Source organism: Orcinus orca, chromosome 4 (assembly GCF_937001465.1).
Source record: "Orcinus orca chromosome 4, mOrcOrc1.1, whole genome shotgun sequence".
Lineage (NCBI taxonomy): Eukaryota > Metazoa > Chordata > Mammalia > Artiodactyla > Delphinidae > Orcinus > Orcinus orca.
In genome coordinates this window covers 149,230,432-149,254,772 of record NC_064562.1, presented here as the reverse complement: position 1 = coordinate 149,254,772, position 24,341 = coordinate 149,230,432, and the positions used below count along the sequence as shown (strand labels likewise).

Sequence of the window (24,341 nt, the reverse complement as noted above, 5' to 3'; positions counted from 1 at the left end):
AGACCTTGAGTTTGTTTTACGGCTAAACTATTACTATTTTGTTTTGTCTTGTTTGACTGCTTTCCTTTGTTTCTGCATTTTCTCACTTCTCTGATTAAAATTGCTCTTTGGAACTCAGGGAAGGCCTAGAAGGTTAAAGGTTTTCTACAAACAAGAGGCAGGGGACATGGGGAAGGCCCCACAGGGTCCTGCTCAGTTTCAATATCAGTGCTTAATGTGACCATGTTTCCTTATATCTCGCTTAACAGAGAAGTGACCTGAGAATTTTACTACATTTAAAGTAAATTAAATATTTTGGAGAGTATTCTTAGCAGGTTTATTTACTCTATTATTATAAAACAGTGATTCTCTTTGTCTCTAACTTATCACATATTTCTCACATTAATATGAAACTTCAAGAAGAGAGAAATTCTACTTATACAGATTGTGCATTTATTCTAATCTAATGAGATCCAGAAACTAGCTGTATGTTCTGTATTCTCTTATGAGGATTTGTTAAACTTTCCTTTGAATATAATAACTTTCATCTTCGTGAGACCTCTGTTATGCAGCCGAAATATTCCTGAAACTTAGAAAAACACCTCTCTTTCGTAATACTCTCAAAATGGCCCTTTTCAGGATCTGTGCTTGGGATTCAGTCTTTGCAAAGTTTGATATCTTTTGGGTTTCCCTGGTGGCGCAGTGGTTGAGAGTCCACCTGCCAAAGCAGGGGACACGGGTCCCTGCCCTGGTCCGGGAAGATCCCACATGCCGCGGAGCGGCTGTACACGTGAGCCATGGCTGCTGAGCCTGCGCGTCCGGAGTCTGTGCTCCACAACGGGAGAGGCCGCAACAGTGAGAGGCCCGTGTACAGCAAAAAAAAAAAAAAAAAAAAAAAAAATTGATACCTTTTATTGATTATTCAGTGCTGCACTCTTAGGAATATTGTCCCTTAAGGCCAAGTAGACTACAGATCATGGTAAAGCAATATGCAACAGATGTTTTTACAGGGTTTCCAGTATTTATATTTTCCTTCTATGAGGATAAGAGATGTTTTTGTAAAATAGGTATTTCTGAATTGACAGTATCATTTTAAAAAATGAACTATATTTAGGAATTGGATGCTTTGAGGGGAAAGTCATTTAGTGGATAACTCAATATTCTCCATTTGGGGTCTCAAAACTTGCACGTTATATTGATACATGTGGTGTTGTCTGTACAACGCAGGCAAAAACTGAGATTTGAGTGAAGAGAAAAAGGGTCTTATGTATATCATCTACCTCCCATCCGCCTTTTATTTTCTTACGGGAAGGCCAGTTTTGAAACAAGTCACATTTCCCATTTAGATCATCTCATTTGCTGTTTTCTTTGGGAAATAGAGACTTTTCATGCCTAACTTTGAATACTGATTGACTAAAGTAAATCTGAATTTCTATTTTTTAATTATCCAAAAGATATACAGGAAAAGTCTCTACAAAGTAGAGAAAACTGTTATGCATAAAAGTGCTCAGTCCAGGGCTTCCCTGGTGGCGCAGTGGTTAAGAATCCGCCTGCCAATGCAGGGGACATGGGTTCAAGCCCTGCTCTGGGAAGATCCCATATGCTGTGGAGCACCTAAGCCCGTGCACCACAACTACTGAGCCTGCGTGCCACAGCTACTGAAGTCCATGCACCTAGAGTCCATGCTCCACAACAAGAGAAGCCACCACAATGAGAAGCCCATGCACCGCAATGAAGAGTAGACCCCGCTGGCCACAGCTAGAGAAGGCCCGCGCGCAGCAGCGAAGACCCAACGCAGCCAAAAATAAATAAATAAATTGATAAAAAATAAAAATAAAAGTGCTCAGTTCACATGTTGATCCAAAAATTTGTTTAAACCTATTTATTTTAGAGTTCAGTATAGTTTCGTTTCTGTTTCTAGAAGGAAAGCATGCCATTCTCTAGGAAAGGGTCTGCAGACTTTCTCTGTAAATGGGCGGATAGTAAATGTTTTCAACTTTGTGCACCATTTGGTCTCTGCCACAACTTTCAGCTCTGCTGGAGAGTGAAATTAGCCATAGACTGATAGTATCAGTCATAGGTAAATAAGTGGACCTAAGTGTGCTCCAATAAATCTTTCTTTACAAAAGAAGCTTGGGGGTGCGGAACAGATTGGTTCCACAGGGTTTTCCAACCCCTGTTGGTATCTAATGAACTATAGGGAGAAAGCAGAAAGTAAGTTAAATGATCTGAGAAGGTGGTTCTTGGGTTTCATGCCTCCTCATTGAAGATAGACCCTTGAATATTTCTTCCCAAACATTATATTACCATCATTTTTAAGAATTATATCACACTCCTAAAAACTATAGTTTACAGACTATCCTTTAGTCTTCTTTCCTGGTCAAACTCTGTTACGAGTAGAGGCATGCTTAAAAAAGAGATTGTTTTTGAAATGCCATTTTCCTCTTTGCCATGATTTTATTAAAATAAATGTGAGGTAGTGTTAGTGGCAATCAGTATACTTTTGGGACTCCTTCTGTAGCATGGATACAGCATTAATAAAGTTGGGAATGAGCAGAGAGTAAGAAATCTAGGCCTGAAACTGTATAGTTCATTCCCAATCCCCCTCCCCACCCCCGCCTTCATGTTTATGGTTAAAGAATGAATAATAACCAATTCTTTGAAAAGTCCTAAATCTTTCTATTCTTATTGTAGGGCAAACACAACACTTTAAAGATGCCTTTTCAGGAAGAGATGCAAGTATTATGGGATTGCCACTGGCTTTTTATTATGGAATGTATGCATACGCTGGCTGGTAAGTTGATATCGCTATCAACAGGTGATTTGGGTGGTTCATTAATTCCTTCAAGTACTTTAAGTGCCAAGCAAGGTGCTAGGCAAATGTGAACAGGGATAATCCAGTGTGACATGCTTTACCTGAAGTGAGAAAGATGATGTGGCTCCCTTCACCAGGCCAATTACCGTGCACACAACTTAACACAAACATCACTGAGGTTTCCAGTCAAGGCAACTACCAGGTTTAACCTGATAAGGTAAAAAAGAAACAAATGCTGGGTCTTGAGAACCAGTACAAATCACTTATAAGTATGGATCAGTAAGGGCATAAGAGCGCCACAAGAAATTAAAGATTAGTGTTGATACTTTGTCAGAAAGCCTCCCAGCAGAAGCTACGGAGGTGTACCCAATAGTGATTAATTGATTTACTCCACCTTCCCATGAGAAGGAAATAATTCAGTTACAGAAATAAGATGTTCCCAGGAGGTAAAATGGTACTCTAAAGGCAGGGAGGAGAAAAGGGATAGTGAAATCAGGTGTACTAGATAATCTGTTACATTTTAAAGGACCTTACAAATTCCTTAAAATTTCCTCAACACTTAAAAACAAAAAAAAAAATACAGGAAGGATGAATAAAATCACTGTGCCACAAGTACATTTCCTTAAATCCCTGTCCAACTGTGATGCCATTCTGGTTGAAGCATTAAAGCTTTGTATTTATGTCTTGCTTTGTTCAGGAACTTGAATAACAATAATCATGGCCAGGAGTGGGATTTTTTTCCTAATTAAATTTTACTGATCTAATAAGATTTAGTTGAAGCGACTACTGCAAGAAATCCTATTAGGTAGAAAAATACTACTTAAACATCAAAATAATTGTAATGCAATTAAATTTCATTGTTTTGGAATAATTACTAGCAATATTTCTTTTTTATTATTTATAGAGCTAATAGTTGTACAGTTGCTGTGAGAATGTTCTATGAGTCTAAAAATAATGAACTACACTAGCTCAAAAATTAGGTAAATTCATTTCAAATACAAATACAATTTCCTTTTGTTTCTTTTGCTTTTAGGATCTTACCTTCCAGCTAATGCATGGAATATAAAGATATTTTTACCCTGTTAATCTCACTGAATTATAGAGGAGAATTAGGAGAGTACAGGAACTAAAAATTTTAATATGGTATTTGAAGTAAAATGTTTGAAGTTCTTAGACGATTGGAGCTCTAAAATGTCTAGTGTAAAATGTTTGTGTATTCTCGAAATATTTTGATAGCCATTGCGTGTAAGCATTACTCTTAGTATTTTTGAAGTCTTTTTATTTTTGTCCAAAGCACAACGTGGTGCTGAACAAAAAGTAGAACGGAATTGTGCTCCCAGGGTTAGCAGCAGAATCATCTATTCTATGGCTATTCAGCCTGATCACAGCTCTGGCACCCCGGGGCCCCAGCCAAGCCCTGGGAGGGTCACCAAGAGACACTAGAGCAAGTGGGGGAGGTGACAGAAGCTTTCAGCTAGAGCCAAGTGTTGGGGGCTTGGCGGTATTCAATCAGGAATGCGGAATGTGGAGATCATCACGAGGGAGATTTGATTAATTCTATTGAATGAAGTTTCTTTAGCCTGTGAGTACCATGCATCTGTTCCCACGGCATCTTAACAGTATTCTTCTATCCAACTCACTCCCCTACTCTAAGTGCTGAATATTCAGGTTACCTGCTTTATGGAGAGCAAATCTTCTCCACTTCTGTAAGCTTTTGAGGGCTGGTAGATTTCTCCAAGTAGAAAGACTCTTTTCATTTTGAATGATCTTATTATCTTAATCTTTAGTTTTGTTGATGCTGAACCCCAAATGTTACTTTTGTTAAAATGATTAAAAATGACAATTTAGGTGATAGTAAACGAGTCCAAAGAACTGCAAAATGGGGTGGAGGACAGGAAGCTTTTATAGGATGAAGAGTAAGGAGCAAAGAAAAGAAAAATAGAAAATGAGTATGAAACAAGGAAATAATTATAGACCCCAGAGGTGGCTTGGCGTTTGGAGGTTGAGTGGAGCCATCTTGGGCCTAGAAATATATTTCAATACTCTGTTTACAGTGTAAATGGGGTTTACATGAACCTTTGGTCATACTTTTACCCGTCGAATCCTCATGTCCACATCCTAGGTTAAAGAACAGGAAACTGTTGGTTTTCTTGTATTCTAGAGGGTTCAATCATAGTGTAGGAAATTAAGGCCGGGATTTTCAATGGACTGTTACGTGTTACCAATGGTTAATGTAAGGGGGCAGATAAGTAACCGTATGTCTCCAACAGGCTGTTGTGCTACCTGCATGCTGCTTTGTGGATAGGTAGAAATCATCTGCTTGTTAACCTGTGGCCACCAGTCTTAGAAAAAGGGAGCTGTGGGTAGAAGAACTAGTCTGTTGGTTTGGAGTGCCGGAGGAATAAGTTAATATCTGGATATAAACGGAACAAGATGGAGACTAAAAGAGTTCCCAAAGCAGGGGGTGTTTAGGCACTTTCCAAATGTGATCCTGCCTCTCTGACCTTTTTTTGTCTTTCACGATGGAATTACAAGACTGGGTTGTGGACTTGTAAATTGGGCGCCAGAAATGAGCCTCCACTCCCTGTGCTGCTGCCCTGACAATCTTTGATGCAAAAAAAGAAAAAGAAAAAAGAGGGTGCAGGGCGCATTGCAAATAAGGAGACAGAAGCAGCTGTCGTCCTCAGAAGTTAACCACCCAGGGTGTAAGTAAACGCAGCAAGACCCCTGTTGTCTGGGAGGTCCTGCTCCGTTAGTAAGTCACCCCCTATGCTTTGAATAGGAGCAAGACGCAGCCAGACCTCGGACCTGAATAGAGCAGGCTGTTGGTTTACGAGGAGTGCTGGACCTTTGTAGAATGATGAAAACTCCTTCACGGAAACATGATTAGGGGGAAAGAAATCATTAACCCAGCCAGGCCACAGAGTTGGGTCAGAACAACTTTTGTATGATTGCCAACGTCTGCATTCAGAGAAATATGTCCTCCAGTCTCCCTGGTGGCCCGGGGGAACTCAATCAATTTCAGTCCCATATCCTGATCCAAAGCTAAATATTGCTTGGTGGGATTTTTTTTTTTTTTTTGAATTGTGTGATAGAAAATAGTTTTTTGGTCTGTCTTTTTTCTCCCTTTTAAATCCTATCCTCAGTGGATTTAGTCTTTCTAAAGCACCCGCTGGGATTATTTTGTAGCGTTGTGTCAAATCGAATCTAAAGAATAAGCTTCGTTTCAAAATAATTCACATGGTTGGGTATCAGAATGCATTGCCAGCTTTGCAGTGCCTTTTATGCACGATCACGGAAAAGCTGGAACAATGGATCTTATGAACATTCTCTAGAGAACTTGAGGAGATGGGCTATGGACGCATGGCTGGAGCCTTAGAGAGCGTAAAGGTGTATTTCCCACAGGAGTGAATGTTTGGACCAAAATAAGAAGCTTTCTCCTTCCCACCTCCCGCCCTGTCCCAAGCCCTTTCCTTTTCTCTATGGCAAAATATTTGCAATTGCGTTCTTTTTTCATATTTCCTTTCTCGCCTTAACATTGTTGGAAAAAGACCAGTTCTAAAACAACTGTTTAGAAGGAACTGGTTATTTTTGAAGTGAGAAGCCTGGAAATATTTCTAAGTGTGTGTGTGGTTTTTGCGTGGGTTTTTTTTTTAGGTTTTTTGTTTTGTTCATTTTCTTCCTGTACTTCCCACTGCCTTGGGCTTGTAGCAAACACATCAGATCCCTCAGAGTGCATATTCCAGATATAAGTATTGATTGTTGCTTGCATTCCTGGTGTAACTACAACCTCTAATTTTAGAAACTTACTTTCTAGTCATTAAAAAATATACTTGGCTGCTCTGCTGACTTTTTAGATCACCTTTGGTGCTACTGTTTTCTCTCAGGTATTCAAATATTTCTACTTAGAACATGGTCCTTACAGTATGAGACACCTGAACTTTATTAAGAGATAAACTGAGGCATATTAAAATGTTAAGAGTTTGAGCAAAAATCGATATGAATTGACAGCATACCCTCTTGCAGACAGAAGGGAGCTCCAGGGAGCTGTACAGAAGAGAAGGCTTTTATAGGCAGAAGGCGGTGAGAACAGGGAAGTTATACTAAGCCATAAAACAGCTTGGTTATTACAAAGTTATTTTCATTGAGGGGATGGCAGGGGTCTGTCAGGCAGAATGCTTAGATAATGCAATTCCTAATCGACTGGTTTCAGATTCCATTTCTGGGAGATCTGAAACTTTAAGTGAATTACAGTTTGGTTTGGTGACACGAGGCTTAGCATAAGCGACTCCATTTTGGGCCTGTTGTCTTGTGTTTTGTTTTGTTTTGTTTTACAACCTTGAACATCAACTGCCTATTTGTGAATAAAGGTGGAATAAGACAGGTTTCCTCATCTTTGCTTTAAGGTGTGAGATACCTTAATTATATTAAAGGCTGATGGGCTAATATTCCAGCCTCTTGGTTTTAGATGATAGAGAATTTGTCCCTGTAGAACCATGCTTCTGTGGACCTATATAATAGCTATTTTATCTTCTAAGGAATAATAAGAGTATAGAGGAATACAATGGAAATATGACTTTTTTACTTTGCGGAAAGTTTCTAAGCCTCTGAAATGGAGAAGTAGAAAGGTCTTTGTATGTCTAGTTCTCTTCGTTACGATCCCTTAGTTCTCCCATCTTCATGATCCAGTTATCTCTGTGTGCTTATTTGAGGAGTTGCCTCCATTTTACATCTTGGAACCTTGAAAGAGAACTTTAAGGGCTTTAAATGGTCTCGAGAAGTCACTTTAGATTAGAAAAAGAAGTCAAGGATGCAAGGTAATTGACATGCCTGGCTGGGATAAGTAATGTCATAAAGTGAGGGAAAGGAATCTGAATTTCTCTAGGGCCATAAATTTAGGGTAATATGTGTAATCCTATGGGACTTGAAAGTGAAATATTGTGTGCCTCCAATGCTTCTTGTCATGTGAGAGATGACAAAAGTGTCCAGGATCTGGGGGAAATATTCAAAGTGTTCTGCCCTTTAGTTATCAACTTACAGTGTAATGACTAACAGTGGGCCTAAAATTAGCTGCCTAAATACACGTGCACACACACACACACACACGCAAGCAAAGCAACTTCACCGTTGCTATTATGCATAAGGCATAGTTGCCTTACGACTTGAGGTTATTTGGGTGGAAAACAGTGAGATGAAAGGAAAAAGTGCAAATTGCGGGCTTCCCTGGTGGTGCAGTGGTTGGGAGTCCGCCTGCCGATGCAGGGGACACGGGTTCGTGCCCCGGTCCGGGAGGATCCCACATGCCGCGGAGCGGCTGGGCCCGTGAGCCATGGCTGCTGAGCCTGCGCGTCCGGAGCCTGTGCTCTGCAACGGGAGAGGCCGCATCAGTGAGGCCCGCGTACCGCCAAAAAAAAAAAAAAAAAAAGTGCAAATTGAGAATTTATTATCCTTTATCCCATTTTTATTTCCTATGTGCCTTCTGTGTTCATATCCAGAAGCCAATCCCCTAAAACTAAGAAATGCTATTATCATGCTTCTATTGTCCTGCAAGTTTTTATCACGCCTACTAAAAGCTGGATTCCCAGAAGCCAAAGGCCACCTTGTACCTACATCCTGTTCTCACTCCCAGGGCACGCTTTGTGCTGCAGAGTACTACGCTGTTGCTCACACCCCTGTGCATATAGCGCTTTCCCACACCCCCGTGCTCATGTGCCGTACTCTGCCTGGAATGTCCTCACACCACTTGACCAGGGCTAAACTTCAAGCATTTTTGAAGACTCAGCTTGGGTGATGCCTTCTCTCAGAAAGCTTCCAAGACCTGCCAGTCTGGTTTAGACCTCACCCCTGGCTTCCATGGTAACCTGGGCATGCTCTAACATTGCCTTCTGTGCTGTATCACACCACTCTATGGACCATTCTATGAACTATGAGCTCCTTGACAAGAAAGATTATAGATTTTCTACTTTTATTTCCCCAGTGACTGACATGTGATAATCTCATACATTGCTGGTAGGAATGCAAAAATGGTGGAAAATAGTTTGACTATAAACATGTATCTACTCTGACCCAGTGACCCTATTCTGAGTATATGCCCAAGAGAAATGATTGCATGGTCCCCAAAAGAACATATACAAGCATATTTATGGTATCTATATTCATAATAGCTATAAATTGGAAATGATTCAAATATCCATCAGTGGTAGAGTGTAGAGTGTTACATTCATACAATGAAAAGCAACAATAAAGAATGATGAATTACTACAAACAACATGGATGAGACCCACAGACATAAAGTCCAGCAAAAAAGCCAGACACAATAGAATAAATATTGTATAATAGTTATACAAGCAAATATTATTAGTCTATTGTAATGAAACGAACAAAGCTAATCTATAGTGGTAGAAATCAGAATAGCGGTTGCCTTTACAGGAGGGTGGAGGAGATGATAATGATTGCAAAGGGCCTTGAGGGGACCTTCCAGGGTGCTAGAAATGTTGTATCTTTCGATCCTTTTGTCAGTTACATAGGTGTATACATATGTAAAAATTTATCATTGTATACTAAGATTTGTTCACTTTACTGTTTGTGTGCTATACATACCTCTATGAAAAAGTTAAGAAATAAAAAAGAGCTCCATAAATACTGCTTAATAGAAAAATGAATTGTGGGAGCTTTGGGTGCTGGAGATATTCATCTTAGGTTATTTGTTTATAAAGTTTTTATGATTCTGAGTTTGATTTTAAATATTGAAAATTTCAAACTTTGGGTGATGATCATAAAATATATTAATGGTTTATAATTCATGGATGTCTTTTTAGGTTTTATCTCAACTTTGTTACTGAAGAAGTGGAAAATCCTGAAAAGTAAGTAGCCATAACTACTCTGAAATATTTATAAGGAATGAAATGTAAGGTTGTATGGTTAAAAAAGTGGACCTGAAGAAGGAATTCAGTGAGGGCTAATTAGCTTTCTCACTATCAGCATTCTCTTGGGCAGTAAAACTTACTTGATTTTATCATAAATTAGATGTAAATAACTTTATTGTCTATTCTACATCCAATAAAAAATTGTCTGGTAACCTGAAAGCATAAAAGAATAGAGTTATATTTTAGGTAACTCATTTCATAAAACATACATACAACTTAAAACGGACTCTTGCATGTTCACAAACGTGCTATGAAACGTGAACTCCGAAAGTTGATTATTTCTAGTAATTCATGTGAGCTTTTTCAGAGCTATCCAATTAAAGGGAATAATGTAATTAATGAACAAGTAGTTATGAAAACCTATAAATAAGTGCAGAATATTCTAGGAACTTGTAAATTTGGGGAGCTGGATGACTGCTTTTCCTTTTCGTTATTGGTAAAAATCATCCTTTTGATGATTAGGTGATTTGATGATGATTTATATAATGTTTCAGAATGAACTATTTTTAACCTAGAACTTTGGAAACTGAATTATTTTGATGATTTGTCTAAAAACTTGACTTTTTACAGGAAAATCACATAATCTACAGCCAGAAAAGGGAAATTTTAAGTAGTACAGTGTAAGATAAAGACAGAATTTTAGAGTTATTTAATTCATCTGACTTTTATGAAATATCTATACCATGTTCCAACTATGGTGCACCATCTGACATGATGAATAAGACGTATTCAAGATTCCATTGTCTAGTCATTGAGTCAAATGTGTAAACAAATAACTAACATGGTGTGATTGGTACCATAGTAGATTATTTTCCCCATTTGACAGAGACGAAAGGAGAAAATATTTATCTAGGGAGATGTTGCTTATATAGAGACTCAAATGATAAGTAGGTGTTCCTTAGGTAATTATAGGAGAGAGAGAGAGAGACAGAGAGAGAGAGACAGAGAGAGAGAGAGAAGGGAGAGGAAGGGACAAACTTCCAAGAAAGGGAAACAAGTACAAAGGTGAGTCAGTATGAAGTAGCCTGGACTTCAGAGAACATGCTTAAGGGTTGACAATTCAAATTAAGGTAGACTAAAATTCGGGCAGCAAGTATATTGGTAGCCGATTAGATCTGGCCAAGTACCAGAGTTGTCAGAATTTTGAATATGCAGACCAGTAATTGAGGTTCAAATAGTGTTTCATACTATCTGATTTAACCATTATGCAAATCACTATGTAATTTAAACATGTGAAATGGTTATTTTATTGAGAAATATGATAAACTTCTAGCAATGTTTTCGTATTTATGCCTGGAATTGTGGTAGAGAACATACATTTACCGGGAACTAGTTCTTTCTAGCATGGCTCTGAAGTGGTAAACTACATTATGACTCTAAATCCGCTGATTACAGAGATAAATGGGTTGCCCTGCCTTTTAATTTTTTGCAAATAATTAGTGTGTAAGTGGCAATGAGGAGGAAAGACTCCTCTTACTAGATTTTATGTAAACTATTTATTGAGTCTCCATCGTGTGAAAGAGATTACTATGGTTTATGACTATCTTTTTTTTCGGGCCTCTCACTGTCGTGGCCTCTCCCGTTGTGGAGCACAGCCTCCGGACGCGCAGGCCCAGCGGCCATGGCTCACGGGCCCAGCCACTCCGCGGCACGTGGGATCTTCCCAGACCGGGGCACGAACCCGCGTCCCCTGCATCGGCAGGCGGACTCTCAACCACTGCGCCACCAGGGAAGCCCTATGACTGTCTTTTTTAAGTCTACAAACATTTTAAAGAGACCAATTACTAAAACCCAATATCAGAGAATATTTCTTATGAAAAGAATGGCAAACTGTAGGTCTGTGGATGTGACCTATAATGGAACAGTTATTACATGGTACATCAGTGGCATGGAGATAGTTCATATTCTCATTTAATGTTATTTAATAATTTAAGCATAGATTTTGTTTTCAATATGTACAATTATACTATTGTGCATATTAAGCATATTCAAACTATGCCATTATTAGCTTGATCTGAATTTCTAATGCATTCTGCCAGAGAGGTATGCCAGTTTAGGATTCTCTCTCTCCCTCTTTCTTCTTCTTAATTTAAAGGCTTAGTTTCACACGTTGATAATGTTCATGATCAAGATATACAAATACTAAAGAACAGGGATGTGTTGATTCGGGGTTTGTTGTCCGCTGTTGCAAAGAAATTTCCTCATCTCAAAAAGTGAGAAGAATAATAGCGCCTACTTCATTGGGTGGTGGTAGTGAGCACGTAGATTAGTGACTGTTACTTTTTAATCTCTACATAATTGGTTGTTGCTACGATTATCATATCCTTATTTTAGGAGCAAGGTAAAATGTTACTCCCATCAGAGTGTTTCCTAGGTTTCAGTATCCTAAGCAGTTCTCTTTCTTCAGTGTTTTTGAAAGAAATGCAAAAAAATTTTCACACCATATTGAAGCCTGTTGTATAAGACTAAGATTGTTATCACTGGTTACAGTGGATGAAATATTGTCATTTTCTGGAAATCATGATTCTGCAAATTTCATTAAATATTCCTAGAATACTTTTAATTTTAAAATTATATTTTAAGCTCTTAAACTTAGGAACTTTTCAGGAGAGAGTACAAATCTCTAGATTTTTAGGTCAAGATAATGAGTAACCGCCAAGACAACTTGAAGAAAGAAACCTCTGATACCTTTTGGTTCTTTTTTTTTTTTTTTTTTTTTTGCGGTACGCGGGCCTCTCACTGCCGTGGCCTCTCCCGCTGCGGAGCACAGGCTCCAGACGCGCAGGCCCAGCGGCCATGGCTCACGGGCCCAGCCGCTCCGCGGCACGTGGGACTCCCCCGGACCGGGGCACGAACCCGCATCCCCTGCATCAGCAGGCGGACTCCCAACCACTGCCCCACCAGGGAAGCCCCCTTTTGGTTCTTTTATGCTAGGTACTCAGATATTCGATGTTTGCATGGAGGAGTCTGTGTAAAACTCAGACAACACATTTATTTTCCCAAAATCAGAATACGAGAAATCCCCTTAATGGAAAGTAAAGCTTAAATTTGTACTATGTATTTATCAACCAAAGAAATTCAGGGTTTTGAGCAATTTATTCAATGTCTTAATTTTAAAAATAGCATTTCCCTGAAATGTTGACAATTTTTCCAGGTCTTGTAAAGCTAAATCTTATTTTTTAAACACAGAGAATCGTTTGGGAAATATTGATGATCGAATATTGAGAATAGATGGTAAAATTGTGTGGACCTCGTCCAGATGTGTAATTTGTATTATTTTGTAGGGAGACAGGCTCCAAAATACCTTTAGATACAAGGGAGAATAATTATAATTCCATCTCCTTTGTGACGTGCCGAGATAAATGTGTTTGCCCATCAGTCACGGGTGCATGTGTCCAGGTGTGTTGTAATGGGCAGCATTCAGCAGCTGGTGAAATGAATCATCAGCTAGATATACAACCCTTTTTACTGTGCTTCTCCACCTAGGCAATAAAATTTCCCTAAAATTGTGACCTGATAGAAAAAGGGATCATTAATTTAGATCAGTGAAAACAGCAATGTGAGTTAAAATATATAGGATGTGCAATAAGGTTTCATGATCACAATTGGCTACCCTTTACATATAATTTAATTTCAGTGGAAATCTTTCAAATTAGCTAACATTACTTTATGGAATAATTTCTGAACTGCTATTCCGAACTGTTACAGAACAGTTCTCTAATATCGTAACAAGTGGGAGATAAACTGGGAGATTAATGCAATCCAAATAACTAGCTCGTGGCTTTTTCTATTCTTAAGTTTCATCTATTCTTTAAAGCTTGTAAAGCCCTAATCCTAAAAATTTGGGCAAAATTCCTGTTCTGTGATTACATTTGTAATGTTAAAAAATGCTCCCATGGTCTGTCTTATAATTTGTGTTTTCTTCTCTAAGAGTAGCTTTGGATCTAAGGGAGTAGTTACCCTTTACGAGGTATTTAACGTTTTTATTTGAAAACACAGTGATTATCATTGAAGTTTTATAGAAATGTAAAAGTATTTCATTGAATAATTATTTATAGCATGCTAACTGGCTCCACAAACAATAAATATTAGAGTAAGAATAGTATTTTGAGGAGCACATATATCCAAAGTTTGGACCATGAAGGTGATAGAATTCCAAGGAATATATGAATTTTAAAATGTTATTTTCCCCCCAAATGAAGTATGTAGTGGTAATAATTGCTAATGTGTACATTTGTTCTTAAAAATCGTGATTTTATTTGCAAATATAATGAGTTTTGCTTTATGACATTAATTTTGTGGCAACTGTGCAATCGATCACTGTTCAGAAAGTTACACGGTGTGAAGAACCTATCATTGAGATGTATAATGTTTGTAATTCTGCTCTCAGATGGATAAATCATGTCTCATGTTCATGAAAGCCAAGAGATGAATTGCTTTACTTTGACCTTGGGGGTCTGAGATTAGTCAGTCTGTCTATCAGACTCGTTCCAGCGTTCTTCTCACTTCATTTATTCCTTCTGTTCTGAATAGTTGGAAACACTAGACTTGAAGGAAGTCAGTAAACCTTGATATCATCCGTCATTGTTGAAGAGCAGGCTATCAACTCTCTGTGAATAATCAAGTTTAATAGAAGGTTTAAATAATCAGGGTGTCATGTTTAATTAATACTTTGCCTGCTTTCAATTTATATTAATTGATGCCTGAAAGTCATCACACCTTGCACCAATGATAACTTAGAAGAAGAGAAATTTGGTTTGGGAAAAATGCCCCCAAACCTTTAAGGTCTGTGATCGATCAAGGGCTCATAAATGGTCCAATATCACATTGCTTGCATTCCGTTCAGATGGTGCAGTCTTAAATTCATAGCATATATGTTCTAATCCTCACTGACTTATATTAATCCAGAGTAAAGGCATTTATTAATAATATTTTACTGTTTTATAAGGCCTACTGCTTATAGGACATACACAAGTGTTAACATGATTAAAAACACAGCAAAACAAAGCAATTTAAAAATCTTGCCCAAATGTGCCGTAGCACAGTTGCATGACAGAATATGAAAAGTTGACTTGAAGTCTTTTATCTTGCATATTGGCATTTTAAGGATGCAGTTTTCTATGCGAGGCAAATCTTCCGCTTTCTATGCTTTCCAGCTTTCTAATGCAACAGTTGCTAGAAAATAGCATATAATGTATACATGTGCAGATTACAGTAATACTATGTTTTGTGACCTTTTTATTAAAAAGTAATGTTATCTACTACATTCTTAGAATATTTTCAAAGTGTCTTTTACAAATACTCAAGGGTTATATGTTCTTAAGGTATGCAAACTGATTTTCATAGTTACCTCACTATAGATAAATGTAGATAGAAAAAAACAGGGATTATTAAACAGAATTAATTTGCCAAATGAACTTCTTAGAAATGACATCTCCTAACCAGGTTAATTTGTAAAATTGAATTTATACCAAAATTTACAAAGATTTCTTTGGCAAAATGAGGCATCTCTTTATTAATGACAACAAGACATTGTTAGGATTATCTTAATATGTGACAGTGTTTCTCTTCAGTTGTTGAAATAATTGAAACCTAAATTAAAATCACTCTATTTTATGCATTTCTTCTGGAAATATATATATATATGAAAAATTTGGTAAATCCATTTTTAAATATAGTGGTTGAGCCACTGAGGCAGACAAAAGATCAGAATTTGTCCAGATGACACAGAGAAGAAATGATTCTATGTTCAGACAACAAGGTCACCAAGTTACTCTGCCTTTGTGCAGTTTGAAAATTTCTCACTGATGGAACATGAGGTTGATGTACCCTGGGATCAAAATTCTTGCATTTCTCAGCTTCACATATGCATAAAAAATACGTCTGGCTCAAACACAGTTTGTTCCTGTAAGGCTGAAATGTCAAATAAGTGGTGCAGAAATTACAGGATTATGTTATAGTATTTTATCAGGCAGTAATCAAAGAAGACAGATATTAATCCTTCAATGCTTTGTGGAAGACATTTAGATAGTTTTTAAAAAATTTTAAGGATTCTAACCCCATTATGAGGCAAAAATTTGAAGGTCAGTGCTTTTGACTGCTTTACGTCCTTTCACATTAGTTGTTTCTAAATTTGAATTTTAGCTTTATTGAAGTTTATGTTTTGAGTCTAGAATCATAAACTCATGTTTTAGGAGCAGTAATAGTGGCTGATTTAATTCTACCCTGTGTTTCTGATCCCATTAATTATCCATAAAATATGAGACCATGAATAGAATCAAAGAACTTCAGAACTAGAGGAGGACCTTGGACACTGTATAATCTAGCTTTTCACCAAATGCACGAATCTCCTCCACAATATCTTTAAACAGATATAATTCACGTAAAATACAATGAGAAACTTACTATAACCTCTTCGACTGGGCTACCAATATTTTTTACCTGCATATGTTGATTATCAACCTGCTAATTTCTTTTTTTCCACATCTTTATTGGAGTATAAATGCTTTACAATGTTCTGTTAGTTTCTGCTGTATAACAAAGTGAATCAGTTATACGTATACATATATCCCCATATCCCCTCCCTCTTGAGCCTCCCTCCCACCCTCCCTATTCCATCCCTCTAGGTCATCGCAAAGCTTCGAGCTGATCTCCCTGTGCTATGCGGCTGCTTTCCGCTAGCCATCCATTTTATATTTGGTAGTGTATATATGTCAATGCTACGCTCTCACTTCATCCCAGCTTCCCCTTCCCTTCCATGCTCTCAAGTCCGTTCTCTACATCTACATCTTTGTTCCTACCCTGCCACTAGGTTCATCAGTGCCACTTTTTAAAATTCCATATATATGTATCAGCATACAGTGTTTGTTTTTCTCTTCCTAATGTACTTCACTCTGTATGACACATACTAGGACCATCCACCTCACTACAAATAACACAATTTCATTCCTTTTTATGGCTGAGTAATATTCCATTGTATACATGTACCACATCTTCTTTATCCATTCATCTGTCGATGGACATTTAGGTTTCTTCCATGTCCTGGCTATTGTAAATAGTGCTGCAATGAACGTTGGGGTGCATGTGTCTTTTTGAATTATGGTTTTCTCTGGGTATATGCCCAGTAGTGGGATTGCTGGATCATATGATAATTCTATTTATAGTTTTTTAAGGAACGTCCATACTGTTCTCCATAGTGGCTGTGTCAATTTACATTCCCATCAACAGTGCAAGAGGGTTCCCTTTTCTCCACACCCTCTCCAGCATTTATTGTTTCTAGATTTTTTGATGATGGCCATTCTGACTGGTGAGGTGAAACATCATTGTAGTTTTGATTTGCGTTTCTCTAATGATTAGTGATGTTGAACATCCTTTCATGTGTGTGTGGGCAATCTGTATATCTTCTTTGGAGAAATGTCTATTTAGGTCTTCTGCCCATTTTTGGATTGGGTTGTTTGTTTTTGTGATATTGAGCTGCATGAGCTGCTTGTAAATTTTGGAGATTAATCCTTTGTCAGTTACTTCATTTACAAATATTTTCTCCCATCCTGAGTGTTGTCTTTTCATCTTGTTTATGGTTTCCTTTGCTGTACAAAAGCTTTTCAGTTTCATTAGGTCCCATTTGTTTATTTTTGTTTTTATTTCCATTTCTCTAGGAGGTGGGTCAAAAAGGATCTTGCTGTGATTTATGTCATAGGGTGTTCTGCCTATGTTTTCCTCTAAGAGTTTTATAGTGTCTGGCCTTACATTTAGGTCTTTAATCTATTTTGAGTTTATTTTTGGGTATGGTGTTAGGAAGTGTTCTAATTTCATTCTTTTACATGTGGGTGTCCCATTACCAGTTATTGAAGAGGCTGACTTTTCTCCATTGTATATTCTTGCCTCCTTTTTCAAAGATAAGGTGACCATACGTGTGTGGGTTTATCTCTGGGCTTTCTATCCTGTTCTGTTGATCTATATTTCTGTTTTTGTGCCAGTACCATACTGTTTTGATTACTGTAGCTTTGCAGTATAGTCCGAAGTCCGGGAGCCTGATTCCTCCAGCTCCGTTTCTCTTTCTCAAGATTGCTTTGGCTATTCGGCGTCTTTTGTGTTTCCATACAAATTGTAAAATTTCTTGTTCTAGTTCTGTGAAAAATGCCATTGGTAATTTGATAGGGATTGCATTGAACCTGTAGATTGCTTTGGCTAGTATAGTCGTTTTCACAATATTGATTTTTCCAATCCAGGAGCATGGTATATCTCTCCATCTGTTTATGTTATCTATGATTTCTTTCATCAGTGTTTTATAGTTCTCTGAGTACAGGTCTTTTGCCTCCTTAGGTAGATTTATTCCTAGGTATTTTATTCTTTTTGTTGTGATGGTAAGTGGGATTGTTTCCTTAATTTTTCTTTCTGATCTTTCGTTGTTAGTGTATAGGAATGCAAGAGATTTCTGTGCATTAATTTTGTATCCTGCAACCTTACCAAACTAATTAGTTCTAGTAGTTTTCTGCTGGCATCTTTAGGATTCTCTATGTATAGTATCATGTCATCAGCAAACCATGACAGTTTTACTTCTTTTTTTCCAATTTGTATTCCTTTAATTTCTCTTTCGTCTCTGATTGCCGTGGCTAGGACTTCCAAAACTATGTTGAATAATAGTGGCGAGAGTGGACATCCTTGTCTTGTTCCTGATCTTAGAGGAAGTGCTTTCGGTTTTTCACCATTGTGAATGATGTTTGCTGTGGGTTTGTCATATATGGCTTTTATTATGTTGAGGTAGGTTCCCTCTATGCCCACTTTCTGGAGAGTTTTTATCATAAAGGGGTATTGAATTTCATCAAAAGCTTTTTCTGCACCTATTGAGATGATCATATGGTTTCTATTCTTTAATTTTTAATATGGTGTATCACATTGTTTTGCATATATTGAAGAATCCTTGCATTCCTGGGGTAAATCCCACTTGATCATGGTGTATGATCCTTTTAATGTGTTGTTGGATTCTGTTTGTCAGTATTTTGTTGAGGACTTTTGCGTCTATGTTCATCAGTGATATTAGTCTGTAATTTTCGTTTTTTGTGATATCTTTGTCTGATTTTGGTGTCAGGGTGCTGGTGGCCTCATAGAATGAGTTTGGGAGTGTTCCTCCCTCTGCAATGTTTTGGAAGCTTTTGAGAAGGATAAGTGTTAGCTCTTCTCTGAATGTTTGACAGAATCCTCCTGTGAAGTCATGTGGTCCTAGACTTTTGTTTGTTGGAAGATTTTTAATTACAGTTTCAATTTCATTACCTGTGATTGGTCTGTTTATATTTTCTAATTCCTCCTGGTTCGATCTTGGAAGCTTGTACTTTTCCAAGAATTTGTTCTTTTCTTCCAGGTTGTGCATTTTATTTGCATATAGTTGCTTGAAGTAGTCTCTTATCATCTTTTGTATTTCTGCAGTGTCAGTTGTAGTCTCTCCTTTTTCATTTCTAATTTTATTGATTTGAGTCCTGTTCCTTTTTTCTTGATGAGTGTGGCTAAAGGTTTATCAATTTTGTTTTTCTTCTCAAAGAACCAGCTTTTAGTTTTATTGATCTTTGCTATTGTCTTCTTTGTTTTTATTTCATTTATTTCTGCTCTGATCTTTATGATTTCTTTCCATCTACTAACTTAGGGTTTTCTTTGTTCTTTTTTAGTTGCTTTAGGTGTAAGGTTAGGTTGTTTATTTGAGATGTTTCTTGTTTCTTGAGGTGAGCTTCAATTGCTATGAACTTCCCTCTTAAAACTGCTTTTGCTGCATCCTATAGGTTTTGGATCATCATGTTTTTGTTGTCATTTGTTTCTAGGTATTTTTTGATTTCCTCAGTGATCTCTTGGTTATTTAGCAGTGCACTGTTTAGCCTCCATGTATTTGTGTTTTTTACTCTTTTTCTTCCTGTAGTTGATTTCTAATCTCACAGTGTTGAGGTTGGAAAAGATGCTTGATAAGATTTCAGTTTCCTTAAATTTTCCAAGGCTTGATTTGTGACCCAGATGTGATCTGTCCTGGAGAACGTTCTGTGTGCACCTGAGAAGAAAGTGTATTCTTCACTTTAGTGTGAAATGTCCTGAAAATCTCAATTAAGTCTATCCGGTCTATTGTGTCATTTAAATCTTGTGTTTCTTTATTTATTTTCTGTCTGGATGATCTGTTTCTTGGTGTTAGTGGGGTGTTAAAATCCCCCACTATTATCATGTTACAGTCAATTTCTCCTCTTATGGCTGTTAGCATTTGCCTTATGTATTGAGGTTGCTCCTACTGTTGGGTGCATAAATATATATATAATTGTTATGGTTTCTTCTTGTATTTGTTCCTTGATCATTATGTAATGTCCTTCCTTATCTCTTTATTTTAAAGTCTATTTTATCTGATATGAGTATTGCTACTCCAACTTTCTTGTGACTTCCATTTGCATGGAATATCTTTTTCCATCACCTCACTTTCAGTCTGTAGGTGTCCCTAGGTCTGAAGTGGGTCTCTTCTGGACAGCATATATAAGGGTCTTGTTTTTTATCCATTCAGCCAGTCTGTGTCTTTTGGTTGGAGCATTTAATACATTTACGTTCAAGGTGAGTATTGATATGTATGTTTCTATTACCATTTTCTTAATTGATTTGGGTTTGTTTTTGTGGGTCTTTTTCTTCCCTTGTGTTTCCGGCTTAGAGAAGTTCCTTTAGCATTTGTTGTAAAGCTGGTTTGGTGGTGCTGAATTCTCATAGCTTCTGCTTGTCTGTAAAGCTTTTGATTTCTCCATTGAATCTGAATGAGATCCTTGTCGAGTAGAGTAATCTTGGTTGTAGGTTTTTCCCTTTCATCACTTTAAATATGTCCTGCCCCTCCCTTCTGACTTGTAGAGTTTCTGCTGAAAGATCAGCTGTTAACCTTATGGGGATTCCCTTGTATGTTATTTATTGCTTTTCCTTTGCTGCTTTTAATATTTTTTCTTTGTATTTAAATTTTGATAGTTTGATTAATATGTGTCTCAGCATGTTCCTCTTTGGGTTTATCATGTATGGGACCCTCTGTGCTTTCTGGACTTGATTGACTAGTTCCTTTCCCATGTTAGGGAAGTTTTCCACTATAATCTCTTCAAATATTTTCTCAGACCCTTTCTTTTTCTCTTCCTCTGGGACCCTTGTAATTCGAATGTTGGTGTGTTTACTGTTGTCGCAGAGGTCTCTGAGACTGTCCTCAATTCTTTTCATTCTTTTTTCTTTATTCTGCTCCCCAGCAGTTATTTCCACCATTTTATCTTCCATCTCACTTATCCGTTCTTCTGCCTCAGTTATTCTGCTACTGTTTCCTTCTAGAGTATTTTTAATTTCAGTTACTGTGTTGTTCATCATTGTTTGTTTGCTCCTTAGTTCTTCTAGATCCTTGTTAAATGTTTCTTATATTTTCTCCATTCTGTTTCCAAGATTTTGGATCATCTTTACTCTCATTACTCTGAATTCTTTTTCAGGTAGATTGCCTATTTCATCTTCATTTATTTGTTCTTGTAGGTTTTTACCTTGATCTTTAGTCTGTAACATATTTTTTTGTCGTTTCTTTTCTTTTTTTTCTGATGGGTAGGGTTGTATTCCTGTGTTACTGGTTGCTGTGTTACTGGTTGTTTGGCCTGAGGCGTCCAGCACTGGAGTTTGCAGGTAGTTGGATAGAGCCAGTTCGTGGTGCTGAGATGAGGACCTCCGGGAGGCCTCAGTCCGATTAATATTCCCAGGGACCTGAGGTTCTCTGTTAGTCTAGTGGTTTGGACTCGGAGCTCCTACCACAGGAGCTCGGGCCCGACCTCCAGCCCGGGAACCAAGATCCCGCAAGCCAAATGACGTGGAAAAAAGGAAAAGAAAAAAAAGAGCAGTACAATAACAAAGAATAAAAAAGAAAATAAAATTAGAAAGATAAAAAATATATTAGGAAAAATAAAAATATAATTGAAACAACTGCAGCAAGGTAAAGCAAAACCACACAGAAAAAAGAAAAAAAGAAAAAGGGGAACAAGCCAAAAGGAGCAGAACAATAACAAAGTATAAAGAATAAAATAAAATTAGAAAACTAAAAGATTTATTAGAAAAAATAAAAATATAAATGAATCAACAACAATGAATCAATAACAAGGTAAAACAGAATCCCAATCTAAAAGAGGAAAAAAGAAAAAAAAAAATCTTTGGCTGTGGGGGGTGGAGTTTAGGCGGGGGTGGAAGTTAAGCAGGGGCGGGGTTTCGGGTGGGACAGGATCTAGGCGGGGGTGGGGGTGGGGGCGGGGTTGTAGTCTCAGGACCCACGTAGCCGGAAAAGGCCCTGGGGGTTAGGGCCTAGGAGGGGACCCCTGCTTAAGACCTGCCCAGAAGCGGAGAGGCAGCACGTCCAAAGGGGGGCCTCTGGAGTGTGGAGTTCCAGAGTTTGGAGGTAAGGCCCTGGGTGAGGCTGTGTGGGTGGGGTTTAGGCCCAGTGCGTTGGAGGGGGTCTGGGTGGGGGGGGCGTGTCTCCGAGTGTAGAGGGCCCTGGGTTGGGGTGTAGGGGCGGGGCTTGGGCTCTCGGTAGAAGGGAGGCTCCGAGGGCAGAGGATTACGCCGTGGACCCCAACAGTCTCCCCCGTGCCTAAGTGGACAGGGAAAGCGCTGGCTGTGTTCCCCTCCGTTCCTCCATGCCCCCTCACCCCCAGTTCTCCCCCAGGGTCTCCCCAGTCCCCGCTGGAACCCTAACTGTGGGTGGGTCCTGCTGAGTGTAGGAACTCCTCCCCTCCCCCAGCCGCCCCTCAAGGGTGCCGGTCCCAGAGGTCCGGCCTTTACTTTTGCTCCCCCTTCCCTCCCTCCCACTCCCTCAGGACCTGCACGGCTGGAGGGGCCCTGGTGGGCAGAGGATCAGGCCTGGGATCTCAGCAGATTCCTGGGGGCCCAAGTGGGCAGGGGAAACCTGGCCACACTCCCTTTGTACCCTCTGACCTCCCAGTGGTTCCCCAATTTACCCCTTCAGGCGTGGGATCCCTACCCCTCCCCCAGCCGCCCCTCAGGGGGACCAGTCCCATCCCACCTCCACTTCTCCTCCCCCTTCACTCCCCGTACTCCCCACGTCCTACCCAGTCGCTGGGGGTTCCTCCCATCCCCTTAGGTGTCTGTGGTCCTCCACCGGTGCCTGGTGGGTGCCCTAGTTGTGCTGCGAGGTGATTCGCAGAGATGCGAATTCCATGTCCTCCTACTACGCCATCTTGACTCCGCCCCCCAACCTGCTAATTTCTGTAACCATTTCAAACTTTGATAAATTGTTGGCTGGCTGGCATGCATAGGGTGAGCCGAATGTCTTGACTAAATAGGTACAACCCAAATGTCATTGAATTTCTCATACACCAGAGGTCGCAGAGTTAGAATCCTCTTATCTGAAAGGAAGCACCTCCTGCAATTAGAAGTAGTAAGTCAGTCATTAGATTGTCTCCCGCTTTTTAGTTCACACTTTAGTAGGTCCCCTCCTCCATATTCTGCTTTATGCAAATGAGCTACCCTTCTCTATTCCTGAATTGGAAAGTTAATGATTGTACCCAACAGGCGGCTCGTAACTAAGTTTTACGTTCTGGGTTACAATTGGTGAAAAACTTCTTAGACCCCCTGATATCTAGTTTGTGGACTGCTGCGTGGTATTCATTCATTCATGAAACAGTGTTGTTTAAGAGTCTCACAAAAATAGAATAATATCCCACATTGTTCCTTATGGGCAGAGACAAGATGCGTCTAGGCCGTTATCTGTGTGCGCGCCATGCACTGAAGTAATTTTGGTAATTTAGTTCTAGTCGTATTCAAACACTGACTCAGCTTACCGACCAACTCGGGAAAATGAGCCACTTTGGAGTTCGTGAAGGTGCAAGCTAAAGCTGTATGACCAATAATGTAAACATCTAAAATGAACCCAGTGAAGTGGAGACTTTCCAGTAAAGCGACATTTTCCTTCGCTTTTGTGAACTATAAAAATACTTACTGAGTCTTTGAAAATAGCACTTGTTCAGAAAATAAACATTCTAATGCTGTCTCCTCTTAACTAGATGTTTGACCTTGGGCAGACCTCTAAATTGCTTCTGAATCTTTGTTTACCCCTTTTAAATAGAGGGTAATAATCCCTATATTGCAGTTCTCATGGGGTTGTGAGGATAAAATATGTGAGAATCAAAAATGTTAATGAGCCTGACAAGTGATATACAAACCCATCTGCAGCCCAAACCTATGTTCTTCAAAGATTAGAATATTTCATAATCTTTGGAAAAAATGAGAGGATTAGCATAATTGTCTTATGAACGGGGCTGCCTTTTCAACACACATGACTTATTAATCAATTTGAAAAGTTGTTCTGCACCATCAGCAAAGTACCCAATTATCGGTAGTTAAAAGGTTCAGAAGATGATGAGAACTGCTTTTTATTTAATAGTCTCTAACCTCCCTCAGGTGGTAATATGCTCACGCATCATAATCAGAATGAATTTCTTGGCAGGTTTTTTTTTCCTTCTGAACCAATATTTGCATAGCCACACCCATACTGCCCACGTCACACTGTTGGCCAGTGGTGCTGCTATAATGGATGGACTATTTGTACTTCCGCTTCAGTCACCTATTTTTAGGCTCACTGTCTTACCAAG

At 38.7% G+C, this 24,341-nt stretch overlaps 1 protein-coding gene and 1 long non-coding RNA gene across 4 annotated transcripts in view; one reads left to right on the top strand and one right to left on the bottom strand.

Moving 5' to 3' along the window:
* SLC7A11 (solute carrier family 7 member 11) overlaps positions 1 to 24,341 on the top strand; it is a 104,062-nt gene that overhangs the window by 28,109 nt on the left and 51,612 nt on the right. For all 3 annotated transcript variants that reach the window (XM_049709269.1, XM_049709268.1, XM_012531358.3), the window contains 2 exons: positions 2,674 to 2,773; positions 9,613 to 9,657. In XM_049709269.1, coding sequence (XP_049565226.1) covers positions 2,674 to 2,773; positions 9,613 to 9,657 — 145 coding nt within the window. The remainder of the gene's footprint in view (positions 1 to 2,673; positions 2,774 to 9,612; positions 9,658 to 24,341) is intronic.
* Positions 21,318 to 22,874, bottom strand: LOC125964268 (uncharacterized). Its single transcript, XR_007477127.1, has 2 exons — positions 22,800 to 22,874; positions 21,318 to 21,663 (listed from the first exon to the last, which is right to left on the bottom strand). It is a non-coding gene; the product is annotated as an uncharacterized LOC125964268 (long non-coding RNA).